At 41.0% G+C, this 18,275-nt stretch overlaps 1 protein-coding gene and 1 pseudogene across 1 annotated transcript; one reads left to right on the top strand and one right to left on the bottom strand.

Moving 5' to 3' along the window:
• Positions 1–5,436: 5,436 nt before the first annotated feature.
• Positions 5,437–7,477, bottom strand: LOC115386822 (uncharacterized; annotated as a pseudogene).
• An 8,180-nt stretch (positions 7,478–15,657) lies between these two features.
• LOC115387232 (calcium-binding protein 5-like) lies at positions 15,658–18,014 on the top strand. The gene is made up of 6 exons (XM_030089854.1): positions 15,658–15,854; positions 16,868–16,898; positions 16,988–17,131; positions 17,390–17,499; positions 17,596–17,743; positions 17,986–18,014. The coding sequence occupies exons 1-6, from the start codon at positions 15,804–15,806 to the stop codon at positions 18,012–18,014; spliced, it is 513 nt and encodes a 170-aa protein (XP_029945714.1). The 5' UTR covers positions 15,658–15,803.
• The last annotated feature ends 261 nt before the right edge of the window (positions 18,015–18,275 follow it).

Here is an 18,275-nt window from a genome sequence, read left to right as displayed (position 1 = left end):
TGCACAATATGGCCGAGGTCCTGATGCGCATGTGCCGTGCCATGCCATCAATGGAGGCCGGGTCATGGCCATGCACAGCTCGCCATGAGGCACCTGTGGCTTGGTCTCTCCTCCCTCTCTGAGCGGGACCAGCGGGGAGTCCTTGGGCTCCCCCTGTCCCCCTCTCTTCTTCCTGCCCCTGCCTACGAGGCACAGAATCTCTCGACGCCGAGAGTGATTCGTGCTCATTCCACACTGGGTATGGCTGCCTCTGCAGTCCTGTGCAGAGGTGTCACGGTGAGTGACATCTGCCAGGCTGCCTCCTGGGCCTCCGGATCCACTTTTGTGCTTTCATATCTGAGGGATATGTGCACAGACACTGTGGCCATGTCAATTTTCAGCGAGAACCGGGGTTCTGTCGCTTAACCGCGTTGGTCCTTGAGGCCCGGCTGCTGCGTCCCGCTTGGGGTCGCCCCCCAGGGTTTTCCCCGCCTGCCATTTGGCTCTGCCTTCACTGGCGGATGTTGTGACCATGCTTAGCGGGAACAGGGGTTCTGCCGCTTGCCGAGTGGGTCTTCTAGCCTGGCTGCCGCTTTCCGTGCGTGGGTCGTGGACCGGGGGTTTCCCCGCCTGCCACTGTGGCTTTGCCCCGGCCGGCGTGTGTGTGTGTGTCGCTGTGGTGATGGTTGTGCACGTCGCGGGCAACGCTTCAGCGCACGGATGCCCGCCTCGTTCTTCGGGAGTTCTGCGGCCGTTCTGCACGTACGGTTTGTACTTCTGCCTTCTGCATTAATTCTGTCAGCATGCCAGCTGGGAGTACATTCATCACCTACGGCCTACGCTTTGTGAGTACCAATAGCAAAGCCCGTAGGTGGGCTAAGCACTTACGAAATAGAATTAGCAGTTACTGGACATAACTCCAGTTCTATGAGTAAGTGCGTGCCACCTACCTTCTGGCCCAGCTATCTGCTTCCCTTACTTGGCTGATTTTGTCAGGATTCTGCTCTGGCAGGCTAAGGGGCAGTCCCAGTCTCCCTGGGTCCTGTTGATTACTCATTACAGTCAGCTGGGGACTGCCACCCTGCCGCCTATCTAAGCCTCTCCCAGCCACCTGCTCCGTGCCGGATCGTTCCCCTTACCTGACTCTTGCTGCTGCAGAGGGACTCGGCTGCTCTGCCAAAGCATAGAGGGAGTTTTTGTCACGTCTTGCCTCGCCACGCCACGGTCTCGCCAGGACCATGCCACGCCATACCATGGTCTCGCCAGGGCCACGGTCTCGCCAGGACCACGCCACGGCCTCGCCAGGACCACGCCACAGTCTCGCCAGGACCACGCCACGGCCTCGCCAGGACCACGCCACGCCACGGTCTCGCTGCTGCCAGGCTGCAGCCCTCGTGGTTATCTGCACTAAATAAACCTGTTCGACCACCGAACCTGCTTCTGTCTCTCTGAAACTGGGTTTGACTGCACACCGACCATGACAGATTTCAGAAGAAGGGATTGCGACTGCCGCTTGCTCGGGATACACTCTGGTGAGGGGCGTGGTGCTGCGCCATCGCGCGGTTAGGATTGGTGCGTCAAGTTTTCTGTTGTCACAGTGGTTGGCTGCACCAAAAGAGGAGTACCAATAGTGAAGCCCGTAGGTGGGCACGCACTTACTCATAGAACTGGAGTTACATCCAGTAACTACCAATGTTTTCACGCTTAACAAATATCATCACATCCTTTGAAAATACATGACTAACCACGTTAAAAATCTGCTACACCTGCCGAATTATTGCCCTGCACATGTGCAAATACATTGAGATCTCCCACAAACAAGCTTTCAGTTTAGCTTCACTTGTTTGAGATTTTCACTCACTATTATTGAAAATGACAACCCCATTTACATATCTAACCAAGTTATCAATAGACACACTTTAAAGTAACCAGAAACTGCTTTTAACAAAAATCTAATATACACACTTGCTTTTTTACATCCATTTGACTCCATGAACACATCAAACAAACCCCACTCCTGTCTCTTTAGCATTCCAGCCTCTCTATTCAACTTGTTTCACCTCTACCCACAGACGCAGATCCACAAGCCTAGCATAGCAGCATGCAGCAGCACATCCTATCTTTACACATTGTTGCAAAACTACTCAACTCTAAACGTTACACATTATCCATACAGGTTGAGAAACTCTTCACCCTCATCATACCCCAGTACTTCTGGATCATGTGTTGCACTGAGATGCAGTTTTTGTTCAAGTTTCTTTCTGTTATGGTCATTAGGATATATCTTGGTCATAACAGTTTGTGCCACAGTCAAAGGCTGTGGTCTACAAGGTTGCTGTGATTGTACTTGTGCAAATGCTGCACAACCTTCAGTCAATGACAACTCTGCAGACAGACCTGCTGTCTGCTGTGGCTCTTGTTGGTGAGGCAGCCTTGAACGGTCTGAAATTAGTAAATAAAAGCACTTCTACTTCTGATTGTAGCTCTAACTTCAGTATTTCTTCATGCAGCCTGCCTCATTCAAATGTTCCAGCCATGGTGACAACACACTGAATATGTGAAGGTCAGTCTGTGTTATTCCTCACATTTTGCGACCATTGACTCAGCCTCAGCCTGTGTTTTGACCTTAGGAAACTTTCTTTCCCAGTTTGAGATTTGTTTGCTATAGATAGATAGATAGATAGACAGAATGAAAGAACATCTGCAGCAGCTTCTGAGGAAGCACAGCCAGCTCTGTGCTCTCCTGCACAGAGCATTTGTGTCAGGAGTTCAGTCCAATCGGTCATCCAACTGTACTCCCATGTGCTTAAATGTTCATCCAAGTCACACACGACTGCCCTATCACGGCGGAGATAGAGGTGTGTCTGAGGAGCACAGTGTTAGCGGAACTAAAGTCCAACAATGTCATTGTCAGAGCACTACTGTCTGTGTCTGTCAAGGTGGGAGTGAGTTTGGATGATCAAACCTGTTAAAAAAAAAGTTTGTCAGCTGGTTCATTCTGTCCTCTGTCCTTCACTGGTGGCTCTCTTCCTCAAGCTGCAGCCTTTAATTATAACTTTGAGACCTTTGCAAAATGAATGTATTAATAAATGAATGAATGAATCAAGCAATCAACCAAACAAACTATTTTTATCAATGTTTGTTTTTTGAGGTTGCTGTGAGATCACAAGATCAGTTTAGTTTGACAATTGGTTTTGCAAGTGTTCCTTTGCAACTACGTAACAATTCAGTGTGAAATCCTCAAGAATATGAACTGGATCGGAGTTTAGGAAGTTTAGCACTCCCTGAAAGTCCAGCACTTATACAGTACGTAATATATCAATTTGAGGTAGTTGACGCTGACATGAAGTGACACAATTAATTTCAGTGATATTCTGGACTGAAGTCTGCACAGTCCTTGCAGATACCTGCAGTTCATTCCTGAAGAATTTTTTGTTTTCTCCAGGCAGAGATAGAGACACTGACCCAGAATGCAGGACTAACAGGTTCAACAACCTTCTCTCAACACTCAGCAACTTTTTAGGCAAACTATTGTCAGATATTGTCATAACAGTTCTTCTTGTTTAGTTCTTGCTTTTCCACTGCTGGCTGCAAAACAAGTTGCCCCATGGGAATAATACTATCCCTTGTACTTGACAGTTGATACATCTTGTTGAATTTTTTTTCAATGTGCTTTGCAGCAAATCCCATTCACCAACAACAAATAATACATGAATTCAACCTACATTAAATGTAGCAAATGATATCCAGATTGAATGTTTGCAAGATTAAATTTGACTTCTGGAGATTGCGTGTTGTTCAGTAAATCCAGATGAGCTGGATGCAGGACAGGTGACATATCCATGAGTCTCATGGATTGAAAATTCTTCATTTTGTTTGTTTATAAATGGCTGCACTGTCACACAGAAAAGTGTCAGGATCCAGTTATTTCTGTCAGTGTGTTTGGTCTGTGTCTCCGTTCTCCATCTGGTTTCCATATCCGTCCCTGGTTTCTCTCCTGTGAGCGTCATTTTTCCCTCCTGTTGTCTGTGTCTGCTTCACCTCGTGTTTCAATCGTCCTGTTAATCTATCATGTCCTGTCTCCTCTCCCTTCCCAGGTGTATTTAGTATCATCACCCCTGTCTGACTGTGATGGTTGAACTTTATTTCCCTGCCCTCTGTTACCCTACAGCCTCTTGTATGGCCTTTTATAAACCCTTCAGAACTCCATCTTCATGTTTGTCAGCATTTGCATTCATCATGACTAAATGTCATAATTCCACAATGACAAGCTCCGAGTATGATGTTCATTACTTTTTGGCAAAACAAATGTCCTGGTAGACAACCAGTCTGAACTGCACTTATGTACCAAACACAAAAGGGTGTTGGTATTAGTGGTATTAGTTTATCTGATAACAAGCCCAAAGTCTGGCTATGATAAAGAATACCTGTTAAGCCATGAACAAATCCTTGTTTGACATAAACATTTTACTGTTAACATGCCAAAAATGGAACACAACCATGACATAAGATTTTATTTGAGAATCACTGGTCTGAGGGCTCCTCCTCCTGTTACAGTCGGGTGCAGATGGGTTTTTGTAGAGGGGAGGGCAGTCTTCTGTCACTGTGAGTCTCTGGCACAGTAATACACAGCACTGTCTTCAGGCTGCATGTTCAGGCCTTTAAGAGTCACTGTGTTGCTGGAAGCATCCACGTCGATTGTAAATTTGCTCTTGAGTGAGTCTTTATAGTGTAAGCCTCCAGTATATCATCCAATCCACTCCAGTCCTTTTCCTGCAGGCTGTCTGATCCAACCAGTCCAATAGCCGCTAACAGAATAAGACACCTGACAGGCGATGGTCAGGTCTTGACCCGGCTGTATTATCATAGAGGCAGGTTGTGTCAGCTGTTCACACTTCCCATCTGTTTGAAAAAAAAAAAAAAAGAATATAAAATATGACTGTGCCATAAATAACTGACATTGAGAGACTCACAAGATCCAAATGCCAGCAACAGGAACAGAGCTGCAGTCAACATAATGTCTTGAACTGTGTTGAAACTGATGTGCTGTGAACGTCTTCCTGATGTCAGTGCTTTATATATGTGACTGAAAAGGAAGAACACTGAATTTGCATATTGATGTGATCCATGAATTAAGATGGTCTCTCAAACCAAGTCAACACTTACGTCGTCTTTGGTGATTTGATGAATGACACAAACTTTCAAAACTGGATCAAATCTTCCAAGAACTGAATGGATGTCATTCAAGCAACATTTCATGTTTGCATTCATGTAGTCGTTGTTGTTAGTGAGTAGTATTTACTGCTTAGTACTTTTCTTCTTCTTTTTTTTTTTTTTTTCGTTTTTTTTTTTATTCAAGATAGATCAACTGTCAAGGATGATTGTATTATTCCCATGGGCAACAATGATCAGTATTTGCTCCTTCCTCATAAAAACAGATGTCAGGTTATTTTTAGCTCATACTTGAACACACTTGTCCTGCACTGCCACTTGTTGGCCACTGTGGAGTTTTTGTTCAGATCCTCTGTTGATGTGAGTCATGGTGTCTCTGGCACAGTAATACACAGCAGAATCCTCTGGTACTAAATTGGACAGTGTCATATATGTCATGCTGCTGCTGTCGTCTCGACTGACTTCAATACGTCCCCTCAGGCTGCTGGGATAATTATTGCTACTAGGATTAGAAAAGCTGTTTCCAATCCATTCCAGTGCTTTTCCTGCAGGTTGTCTGACCCAGACCATAACACAGCAGTAAATTTGAAGCCAGATCCTCTGCAGGACAGACGGAGAGTCTCTCCAGGAGTTTTCACCACTGGACTGGGAGTGATGGACTCCATTGACTGCCCTGAACAGTCTGAGAAACCACAGAAGAGAGTTAGAAAGTCATCAGGAAATTTTTGAAATCATGAAGTGCTGCTGGCTTGTGGTAAAAGCTGAAACCAAACAAGCAGGAGACTCACAGGGCAGCAAGAGGGCAACCAGCAGCAGAGTGAGCATGTTCATCATCCTGAGTTTAGAGATCTGAGCCCTGAAGCTCCACACAATGAACAAGACGAGTCAGCAGGACAGAAGTACACTGCTCAGAGGAAGATTTGCATCAGGAAACCACAGTGTGGAAATGGGTCATGCATTGACTTGTGGTTCCATGAACAGCAGTGAAGCTGTTTGATAACAAGGATGTCAAATTCTGAAAAACATCCTTTATAGTTTCATTTAAACTGGGACTTCTGATTAATCTCAATAAACGTGATTTTTCTGATCATGTCTCAAGAGACAATGCGGTTAGCACTCTTGTCTCACAGCAGGAAGGTCCTGGGTCAAGTACCAGCCAGGACTCGGGGCCTTTCTGTGGCATGTTCTCCTCTTTTGCACGTGGGTTTCCTCCGGGCACTCCGGCTTCCTCCCACGGTACAAAAACATGCAAGTCAGGTTAATTGTTCACCCTAAATTGCCCCGGGAGTGGATGTGAGTGTGAATGGTTGTTTTCTCTCTGTGTTAGCCCTGCAACAGACTGGCGACCTGTCCAGGGGACCCCACCCTCGCCCACAGCAGCTGGGATTGGCTCCAGCCACCCGCAACCCTGAAGAGGATAAGCGGTAGGAAATGAAAGGATGGATCTTTGAAGCATACACATGCGTGCATTTAGGTGAATGGACATGCTTAAACACATACAAACTATCCACATACAGGCATGAATATCCAGAGTAACTTAAATTCAGGAGGAGAAGCTGATATATGATCATGACATGATATGTTCATAATTTTATTATTTTATTTCATAACTGCAACATAAAAACAGTTTTGTGTGAATTGCATCACTATTTGTAAGATTTGATCAGCTTTCAGTGTTAAATTCAGTGTGTGGTTCCAGATGTTTGTTTTGTTGGAGGGGAAAATACGGTTCTTTGGTGGTTTCGGTCAGAAACTTGGATTGATGGAGAATTAAATTATTAATGGTGCAAGAGCCACCTCTGGTGGCTTTCAGTAGTTAGTGCTGAGTGGTTTTTGTTTAGTTCACCAGTGTTTTCTCTCATGGTGCATCTCTGGCACAGTAATACACAGCAGAGTCTTGAGCTGCATATTCTGTCCTCTGAGAGTCACTGTGTTGCTGGAAGAGTCTGTGGAGATGCTGAACTTTTCTGAGTGAATCTTTGTAATATGTTGTATCCAGCTGATGCCACTCCAATCCACTCCAGTCCTTTTCCTGCAGGCTGTCTGATCCAACCAGTCCAATAGTCGCTCACAGAATAAGACACCTGACAGTTGATGGTCAGACTCTCTCCAGGCTGCACAACCACAGAGGCTGGCTGTGTGAGCTGTTGACTCCTTACACCTGTGGAGAAACACACTTTGTCGTTAAACACTGTGTTACGTCTGTGCAGACAATCTGCTGTGATCAGAGCGGCAGTATGTCTGCCTCATGACACTCACAGGATGCAGCAGCCAGCAGCAGCAGAGTCACAGAGAACATGGTGGAGGGAATCTGGTGGGAGCTTCTCCTCTTCTGGACAATGAGCACATGATGTCAAGTCTTTATAGTAACACTGAGATTCTGGCTGATTTGCATAGAGGACAGTGAAATACATAAAAGGGGAGGGACTGTCAGACCAGCACCAGTTATAGAATGAAACAGAATTAGAATTTAGTATTTTGCTTTCATGACTTGTGAAATATACATGCCAATTTGGATGAAATAGTTGAAAATGTGTCTTTATATTTCCCCATCTTCTATGCTGCTTTGGTCAATAGGTTTTTGGGAACTGGAGTCAATCCCAGCTATCAATCAGCAAAGATCACACACACTCACATTCTGTTTTTTGTTGGTGTTTTTTAGTTGATTTCTGTCATTGTACATCAGTTCAAATGCTGCACAGCAGGATGGTGAAACTGTATTTCAGATGTAATTAACTACAATACATTTTATTTTAACTGATGATGATGATCGAATACAGTTTGACATGTTGAGTTTTTGTACAGCTGCTCAGCTGCCTTGAGTCACCGTGCGTCTCGCACAGAAATAAACAGCAGAATCCTCAGTAGTGACGCTGTTCATCTGCAGATACACCTGCTTTTTGTTGTTGTCTCTGGAGATGGTGAACGGCCTCTGACTGAGTCAGAGTAAAAAGTGCCGCTGCCATCGCTGTAGATGTAGGCAATCCATTCCAGTCCTTTTCCAGCAGGCTGTCTGATCCAAGCTGTAGAATAATGACTTCCAAACCCTGAATATGTGCAGGTCAGTCTGGTTGATTCTCCAGGCCTCTTTACCACTGATTCAGACTGAGTCAGTGTTTGACTGTCAGCACCTGGACCAGAAACATGATGAGATATTTCAATGAAGCTATTGCCATTTAAATGTGGGGCAAGACTTTTTTTTTAATCATTCGTCCTTACCTGTCCAGTTAATTGACAAGATGAGAAAAACAGCCACATAATGAAGTCTGATCATTGTTGAATCAGTTTGTTTCTGATCAGTCTTCAAGTGTTTTGGTCAACAATTTAGTTTCTGTCATCAACTGTCTGACATATAAAGAAGGAAGTGATCACAGTTTGCATCAGCTCCTCCCTCCCAAAAGGAAACACACCTTTTCTTTCACTGCATTTATTGACATTAGTTGTAATTTTCTTGTCGTACATTTCTCCAGTTTCACTGTTTTATCTTATTAATTTGATGATTTTGGGATCATTCTATTATGTGAAGATGCACTTCCTCTTCAGCTCAGCAGCATCTGGTCTCTCCTCATACTTCATGTAGTGTGTGAAAACACACAACTTATTTACCCTGCAACACCTGCACAGCAACATGAAGACATTAAAATGAGACATTTGGTAAAAACAGGAAATGCAAAACACAGTATCAAACTCAGGCATGCTGCCAAAAACGGGAGAGATAAAATGATGATTGAAATCTTTTGTGATCTTTAACTGTTGCTGTGTTTATAAATGTATGTGGTCAAAATATTTCTTCTGGAAATGGCGAGAATACTTGTTAACATGCAGACAACTCTCCCAAAAGTGACGTGTGGTTTATTTAATCCTGCCAATTTGCTTCAAATGATGAACCGAAAAAAAGCTTTATCTGAAGTTAAAGCTCCAGAGAGACAGCAGCACCACAGCTGCTGTCATTTGACAAAAAATGAAGGAACAGACTTTTAGAAACCAGTCATTTTTGCATTATTAGTTACCAACCTGCTGCTGCCCCCGTGTGGAGGATTTGCAGTAACACAGTATTCTCAACACTGGTTAGAATTCCAACAGATGTGAGACATTGTTGCTCTGTGGTTATTGAGGGGCCAAAAAAACTTCATCCTCATAACCTGGGAGTCAAATAGTGACTGATCATATCTTACATTGAATGGCCACTAATTCAATGAAAAGTCCCACAGGAATCCAACGATAACAAAAGTGAATACATTTGACTTGTTCTTCTTGAAATAAACCAAGTGACAAAGTAAACTGGACCAATTTTATTTGATACCAGGTTCAAATAAGTTGAACATCATTCTGTGAAACTAATGGTTCATTAATTCCTGGTAATCAGAGCCATATCATTTCCAAACATGAAAACTGGAAGGCTCAATTTTGAAATGGATCTTATTGTCCTTTATTGTGTCAGTGAACTGGTCTGACATTATTAACAGTAGAATGCTCTTTTCGTGGCTTCATGTTGCAGCTGTTCAGGCTCTGGGAGGTTTTCACTCTGCTCTGCTGATGCTCTTTGTTCCCAGATGAATCCATGGTGTTTGATGGCTGTTCACTGAATCAGAAAGCTGCCAGGTGATGTTCAGACACTGACCGAGCTGCACAGTCAAGGTGGCTGTCAGCTGTTCACGTTTCACACCTGGAGAAGAAAACATGCTGGATTTGAAAAAAATCTAAAGACACACAATTCAAGATTTCACATCAGACAGTTGGGAAGGTAAATTTTCACACAAAAGACACTGAGTTATTCTAAAACATTAACCTTCTTATCCGGACGTTGATCCTAAATGTCCACGCTGTCAGCAGGCTCCAGCCTCTCTGGCACATTTGTTTTGGTTTTGTCCAAGCTTGCACCCATTCTGGACCGAAATTTTCAACACATACTCCTACATTTGTAAAAGGAAAATTGACCCCGGCCCATTCTTGGCCATTTTTGGAGTAGCACATAATAATAAAATTTCCAAAGCCCAAATGCAGTTGTTAGCATTCTCCTCTTTACTGGCTCGTCGACTAATTCCACGCAGTGGAAATCTAATATCCCCCCAAAATATTCCCGATGGGTTACTGATGTGATGTCTTTTCTTCAAATTGAGAAGATCAGGAGCATAGTTCAGCATGGAAGATTCAAAAAGGTATGGCAACCATTCTTAAATTACTATAGCGGGGTATTTGATGCAAACTCTATGAATGAATAGTATTCCTCTCTCTCAGTCTTTTTTTTTTCTCCTTTCTTTCCCTTATAGGCCTTAACCTGACTTTTTCTTCATTTCTCTTACTCTTCTCTACTTCCTTGTTACCTGTTCTGTGTTTGGCCCTTTTTTTGTTTTTGTTTTTTCTTGTACAAGTTAATCTCAGGTTGCTGATTTTCCCTATTTAATTGCAATGTCTTAATTGGATTCTGCTGTGCCAGGATGGATATTTTGTGTTTGAAGTGTGCAATATCTGCCAAACTTCCTATGCGCCAGCACATTGTATAATGGCAACCTGTATGTCTGTTATAATATAAACTTAATAAAAACATTTTGAAATAAAATAAAACATTAACCTTCTTAATCTAATATCATGATTTAGTTGTCCTTAAATTTTCAACCCCAGTACTTTATTTACTTTCTACTTATGAAGCATTTTCATGAACTCATGCTGCATTTTGTCTTAACTCGTTGCTGCTTCATTCATTCGTTTTCTCAGGTTTGTTTTTCTTTTTAATATCCATTCCTTGTATTGAACTTTTCGTCCATTTCGACCTGATTATGATTGTTTCAAACGGTGATGGTCTTTGTTGTACTATTAACATCCCAAATGGGCTGAATGTGGATTATTGTCATTTCAGTGAATCTGTATGGAAATATAGGGAGGACTTTTACAGTTGATTGACTCCCTGAGTGTCTGTTGTCACATAGGTCAGTTTCACTCTCACATCCTGTTCATGCTGAAACAAATGCAAAACAGTCCTGCCAAGCATCATTAGTGGAGCAACAGCAATGACTGAAACTTGTTTGCATTTTAAAATCGGTAAAATAGTTTAAACACACCAAACTTGCCTCTGAGGCAGCGGAGCACTGAATAACACTGAGAAGCAAAAATTTGATCTATTAACATAACATTTGAAACATAAGATCGAGCCTCAATTTGATATTTTTAATGCAATTTTTAAGTGAGCTTGAATGAAATAAAGGAAATTGGATTGTAATTCTTTTGCGATAGATAATTGTCTGCAAGCATCTTCCCAACAACACAAAATTGATGGGACACCTTAGCTCAGGCAAAAATATCAAAGAAATAAAAATAAATGGGCAGTTGGTCAGTGATCCAGTACAGATAGCAACAGCCCTTAATATGTATTTTCTGGACTCAGTCAAGGATCTCACAAAATGTATCGGGAATGGCAATCGCTGCCCCCGAAATCGTGCCTCCCATCGCCGACGCACCCATTTTTGACTTGTGTCCAGTATCTCAGTCAGCAGTGGAAAAAAATCATTGGTGGACTAAAAAATTCTAAAGCCAAAGATTCATTTGAGATGAATACGATGTTTATTAAAACATTCAAACAACAGCTCATTTTCCAATCCGAATATAATTAATGAGTCAATAAATAAACGTATTTTTTCCAGACTACTGGAAGATCTCAGTTATTGCACCGATTTTAAATCGGGAGATCCCACTGAAATTAGCAACTATAGACCGATAAGCATTATACCAGTCGTCTCAAAGCTCATTGAAAAATGCATAGCCGAACAACTTATTAAGCATTTAAACCAAAGTCCATTCAATCTTCATCAAATGCAATTTGGTTTTAGAAAACATCACTCCACCGAAACAGCCTGCTTTCTTGTGGAAAAGATTAAACAGAAGTTAGACAGGGGAGGAGTTGTTGGGGCAGTGTGTCTTGACCTCAAGAAAGCAATCGAACTGTTAACCATCAGATTTTACTTAACAAACTGTCCCAGTTCAATTTCTCTGTGTGCGCTGTGTATGGATGGAATCTTATTTAACGCAAAGGAAACAATATGTCAAAGTTCAAATTCCACATCCACAACTTGTATAATGAAGTAGGGCTACCACAGGGTTCAGCCCTGTCTCCTTTATTATTCAGTCTCTATATAAATGATTTTCCAAATAGCTGTCCATCCAATGTACAGTGTCAAATGTATGCAGACGATGCAGTCATCTATGTCCATGCAAAAACAAACTACAAGCAGCTCAGGAGCTGTCGTCAGCTATGTGTAAAGCTTCAGAGTGGTTACAAAAGTCACAACTTGTGTTGAATTTGTCAAAAACGGTTAGTCCCTTTTCTCTAAAACTGCTTCAAAAAAAGATACAAATCCACCTTGGTGATACAAGGAACAAACATTGAAAATGTTCATGAATTAAAATATTTGGTGTAGCTATGGACTCCAAACTCGGTTTCAAGCAACAAGTAAAAAAGACTGTGAACAAAATGAAACTCAATTTATCAACTTTTAGATTTATAAGGGACAACCTAACAACTGAATCAGCAGTCCTTACTTCGACGCAATGATTGTCTCACACATGAATACTGTATGACATCATGGGTGCATGCTTGTGAGACCACTCTGAAACAAATCAAGATTGCATACAAGCAAGGGTTAAAAATCTTTGACAGAAAGCCAAAGACCTATCACTATTGTAAAATTTTAAAAAGACACAAAATATTGAGTTGGGACAATATAATAAATCACGCAGATTCTATCCTGTCTAAAAATTTTCCATGGATTAGCCTCTCCGTCTCTAAAAGAATTTGTCCAAAAAAATAAATGGATTAACAAGAGCAAGTACCAGAGGTGACTGTAAGATTCCATCAAGGAAAAGCTCCTTTGGACAGGCTGTTTTTCACATCGTGCCTCTCAGACTTGGAATGCAATACAATGACTATTAGAGAGCTCCCAACACTCAAGTCATTCAGCAAACAGCTAAGGTTATGGCTTTTGGACAATCAGAAATGCCCACGTGACCTGGCATGAACAGACAAGATAATAAGCGACACAAGTTTTATTGTTGTTTTGTTGTGCTTTTTTTTTTGTTTGTTTGTTGTTTTGTGTATTGCTGTGGTTTTAATGGCCCTGAGACTTAAAGTAGTCTCTTTTAAATATTGCATAGTGGGGAATATTGTGTGAAAACATAAATATTAAGATGGGAAGAAGGAGGGGGGTTGGTTTAGAAGGTGAGAAAGGGTGGAATGACAGTGGGTCGGCAGGTGTGAGAACGTGAGGGAGGAAAATTGGGGTTCGGGGAAGGGTGAGGGAGGAAGACGGTGGGCTTGGGGTCGAGAGGATGGAAAGATGTGGGTAAAAATAGGTGGTTCAGCAGAGACGAGGGTGGGTGGACAAGGGCGGGGGGTTTAATAGGAGGGTGTGGGAGAGGGAGGTATTTTAGGTTATTTATTTATTGCTAGATGTGCAGACGATTTTAAATTGGATTTGCTATATTTAACAAGGGAGGGAGAGTGTTCTGTTGCTGAATGAATGTGGTGTGTGGATGGTTGGGTTTGACCCAACGGGGGACAGAGATGGAAATTAGCCATGGCTACAATCCTGTGTTTTGTAAAGTCTGTGCACAATATTGTACACTTGCTTTAATTTTAAAATGCATTGTCCCTTTTCAAATAAATAAAATACCAAAATACAAATACAACACTGCAGGGATTTCGTGATCTCATTAATTGTTACATTGTTCAAAATGCACATAACTCCAATCCACTGTGAATGATGTTCTGCGATGTTATGATAGTGATGGCCATTCAACGATAGATGTGGACGCTTCATCAATACTTTCACAACTTGATGATTTATGAGCATTGAAGCAGTAAATTTAATTTATTTCACATTAATTATTTTCTTGTGAAGATTAGAATAGGCTCCAGCATCCATGATGGATGGATGGACAAATGGATTTTGATTTGTCTCTTCATCCCCCAAACCTTGAAGTTTCATTAGTGTTTCATTTTCTTTGTATTTAGCATAATTATCATAAAGGAAAATCAGTTAAATGCTGATGTGATCAATCAATACGCTTTATCTTATTTAATGCTATCAAAGCAATCAAACAAGTGAACGTTGTTTTTTTTAGTCCTGACAGTTTGTGTAAAGTTTCACAGCTGCAGGTGGGATCCCAGAGGGGAGAGGGTTCACTCTCAAGATGAAGGAACTGAAAACCTTCAGTGTCAGGGGATTTCATTCAGGTTTCAATTTAAATCCTGCTTTGAATTGCCTAAATATTTTGGCTAAAGCAGTATCAATCAATCAGTCAACCTTTATTTATGATGAATGTTTCATACGTAGCAATAATGTTGTTAAAAGCACCCAATTCCAGCTGTGGAGTACTTTCATGAATTGTCAAAGTATGTTCAGCACATTACAATGAAATTTATTCAAAAAATTAAGGCTAACCATGATGAATGTCTCTTTCATTAATTATCCCTGCAGGTCAGTGTCAGAACTGTGTAAAGTAGAGGAAATGTGATTCATCTATAAGAGGTGAATTCAGTTAATCTGTCTGTATGGAATATATATGAACAGGATCAGAGCAGTTACATAAAAAGATATTAAAAGTGATCTCATGGCATTATCTCATCTCATTCATGTAATCCTGAATTTGTTCGTTCAGAGTGATCAGATCGGCTAAGTGCTCATCTATTCCGTTGACGCAACTCTGCAGTCAGTGCAGCGAACAAATAAACCACCAATTATTTTGCATCACATGCAAATCCCAGAGTGGCTTCGTCGTTAGCACCATTCCTCACTCAGGCCGGTTGTTTGTCAGGTTTTCAGACTTTTCACCTTTACAAGCACCTCATTTTCACCTCCTCTCCTCACCTGCTCACATGTTTGTGATTCTTCATAGTCTCCTCACGTATATTTCTATATAAACTCAACACTTTTCCTTTTCTCTCAATCAGATTGTGTGTTGCATTCTTATGCCTTGTCTTTTCAAGTCTGATTTGATCTTTATCCCATTCTTGACTTGCATTTTTGGATCTTTTTTTGCCCAAGATCCTTCATCCTGTGCCTTCACTGCCTTTTTATTTCTTTTTTTTTTCCTTTGATCTTAAGATCCTTTATTTTTACATCTGCAATCTAATTCCTGCTTCTGAAGGCTGACATCTGACAATCTTCTTAGGCAGCACAGACCCTTTATTATGTGGGAGCATTATTCTATATGATATAACGTGATGTGTTGTCTGCTGGAATAGTACAGTGAATGAGCCTTGTTGGAGCTGCTGTCACCATTGACAGATCATGTGAACCCAGTAAAAATGAGACAATGTGGAAAAGCAAGGCTCTGTCCTTCACCGAAATCTTGTGTTATGTTTTAAAAACTCATCATGCATGCGGTGTGCAAAAGCATTTCGAAACAACATGTTTTACAATGTAAGTGAAATTGTGTGTCTGCGCAGCATTAAGCCTATCTTTCTTTTCCAGACCAAAGCTGCAGAGATAATCCACATGAGACCTCATCCCTCCTCTCTGGCATGTGCAGATCACCACTGGAGAAGGTTTATGCGCATACACATGCTCGCACTGCCAAAAGGAAGCAAATGATATAGTGACATTTAACAGAGAAATTTACTGAGACAAGAGGCCCAAATCTTCACCCAGTGCATCATCATGAGTCTGAAACAAGCTTGCATTTTTCTCAGGGGAGGAACGAGGAGACAGGTAAGGCAAATGTATTATATGAATTCACAAAATGCATAAAAATTTGGTTTTACATGTTATTTTCTTCTTGATTCAATGTTGTGTATTCTTATTTGGATAGTAAATATTTTAAAAATTAGGATATTTACAATGTGGTAATGTTTTTTCATCATTTAACATAGTTTTTATAAAAACTTTTTGTCAGTTTTTTCATGTGATGTGATTTTTTTTTCTTCTGAAATAAAAACTCAAGAGAATTGTTTCTCTTGTATGGAAGGAGGATGCATCAGGGCAGACCATTTCTATAATTTGCCTATCATTTCAAAAATAGTCTCTCTTTAAAGCTTTGTTTTTTTTTTATACATATGAAGGACATTGAAACATCTTACCTTCCTCACGTTTTGCTAAAATTATGTTTTAATCAGTAAGTGAAATTCATCAGAAAAATGCATGATTTCAACAGCTAAGTGTAAACTAAAGTTTCATTCAATTATTTCAGGTCTTTCAGTCAGAATTATGTTTGCATAAATAATCTCAGAAAATATGCATCATATATTAAAAAAATTAACAAGTGCATCATTGTACAGTGCTGATAGACCTCATATAACATAAAATGAGTGCTTACTTAGAATATGATATATTTTTTAAATAAAAAAAACAGAATGACACGCTTCCTTTCGAAGCACATATATTATTTTAGTTCTCATTTTTAATATAAATTAATGGACAACTCAAGACAATGCAGGCTTACATCTTGACTAATCCCCTTGACGTGATTCAACACAAGTTGTCAGAAAATATAATGTATGTGCTTAGTCCCCAGGGAACTTCATTTCCCCATAATACACATTTAAATATTTATATAGGGAGCTTATGGGCCTTATAGAAGAACACCAAGTACATAACTGCTTCTATAGTACTGATTTCATAAAGACTGTAACATTTGTCTCCTCATAAAATAATTTTTGTGCATACTGGACAGACCTGTTGGGTGCACTGCTGTTCATCATGTCTTCTCAAATCTGTTTTTGCAGTCAAGAACTCTAACACATGATGAGATTGAAGGTAATGCCGTCTTCATACGATCAAATGCAGATCCGTTTTGTCCGTTGAGTTGCATACACCCTCATTTTCCCTGTCTGTGTGCTTTCCAGAGCTGCGTGAAGCATTTGTAGAGTTTGATAAGGACAAGGACGGCCTGATAAGCTGTAAAGACTTAGGGAACCTAATGAGGACAATGGGTTACATGCCAACTGAAATGGAGCTGATTGAACTGGGTCAAAACATCAACATGAACTGTGAGTAACATCTTCAGTTAAAGACTGCACAGGCTGCACTTCATGAGAAGTGGCAAATAAATGATGTTTATTCATTTTGGTGTTGATATTGAACAGAGATTTATACAGATTTCAGTATAACCTAACTTATAAGACAACATGTGATGCTTTGGGGCTTTCTTGCTTCTTTTTGACTGAACCATTGAGCATGAGCGTTTTTTTTTTCCTGATTAAAACTGCCTGCCTGCAGTCATATGGATTACATCTGTCTCATCACAGTGGGAGGACGGGTGGACTTTGAAGACTTTGTTGAGTTGATGACCCCCAAGCTGCTGGATGAAACTGCAGGAATGATTGGGCTGAAGGAACTCAAAGATGCTTTCAGAGAGGTGCGGTTCTCTCAGAGTGCTCTTACTCCACACCGTTTTATGAACCAACTGTTAAAGTTCAAAAACTGATCGATTGCCTCGTCCTGTTTGTTGCAGTTTGATATCGACGGCGACGGCTCGATCACGTCTGAAGAGCTGAGGCACGCTATGATGAAGCTGCTGGGCGAACACGCCAGCAAGCATGAAATCGACGCCGTGGTCAGAGAGGCGGACAACAATGGAGATGGCACCGTGGATTTTGAAGGTGAGCCACCAAAGTAGGCCTACAGAAGTTAGCGATTCAGCGGAAAAAAATTTGCTTTTAATAAAAATAGAAGATGACAGAATTGATAAATGCATTTTCAACAGTTTAATAATGAAAGCTTTGTAAATATAAAGTATCTATCATTGTATCACCTGGTGTATACTGGTTTAGGCATCCAGTATAAGCATTGTGTGCCACATCAAGTAGCAGTTTAAATATCCAGATCTTTATTTTATCCACAGAATTTGTGAGGATGATGTCGCAGAAATGAGGACAACAAAGAAGATTATCTTTTTTCTAATATTTATTAACTGCTGTTTGCCAGCCTTCATGTTATGAAATCTTTCATTTTATTTCCTTCACAGTTGATTTTTTCTGCACTCATTCATTCTGAGACTACTGAATTTTTTCACTTTGCAAAACGGAAAAAAAAAATATCAAGAATTGAGGAAGTTGACGGAGTGCTTGAAATTTTTGAGTTTGTCATTTGCACTGAATATCCCTGATTGTGAGGAACAGGTGTTTGTTGTGG

The sequence above is a fragment of the Salarias fasciatus genome, chromosome 4, assembly GCF_902148845.1.
Source record: "Salarias fasciatus chromosome 4, fSalaFa1.1, whole genome shotgun sequence".
In the NCBI taxonomy this organism is placed as follows: Eukaryota; Metazoa; Chordata; class Actinopteri; order Blenniiformes; family Blenniidae; genus Salarias; species Salarias fasciatus.
Note: the sequence above shows the minus strand (reverse complement) of the source record. Positions and strands in the feature narration are given on the sequence as shown.

What these genes read in the sequence shown, in the direction of transcription:
- LOC115387232 (XM_030089854.1), top strand. Translation starts at nt 15,804, where the DNA reads ATGAGTCTGAAACAAGCTTGCATTTTTCTCAGGGGAGGAACGAGGAGA. An exon ending in AACACATGATGAGATTGAAG is followed by an intron (nt 16,899 to 16,987) that starts GTAATGCCGTCT and finishes TGTGCTTTCCAG; the next exon opens with AGCTGCGTGAAGCATTTGTA. An exon ending in TGGCACCGTGGATTTTGAAG is followed by an intron (nt 17,744 to 17,985) that starts GTGAGCCACCAA and finishes TTTTATCCACAG; the next exon opens with AATTTGTGAGGATGATGTCG.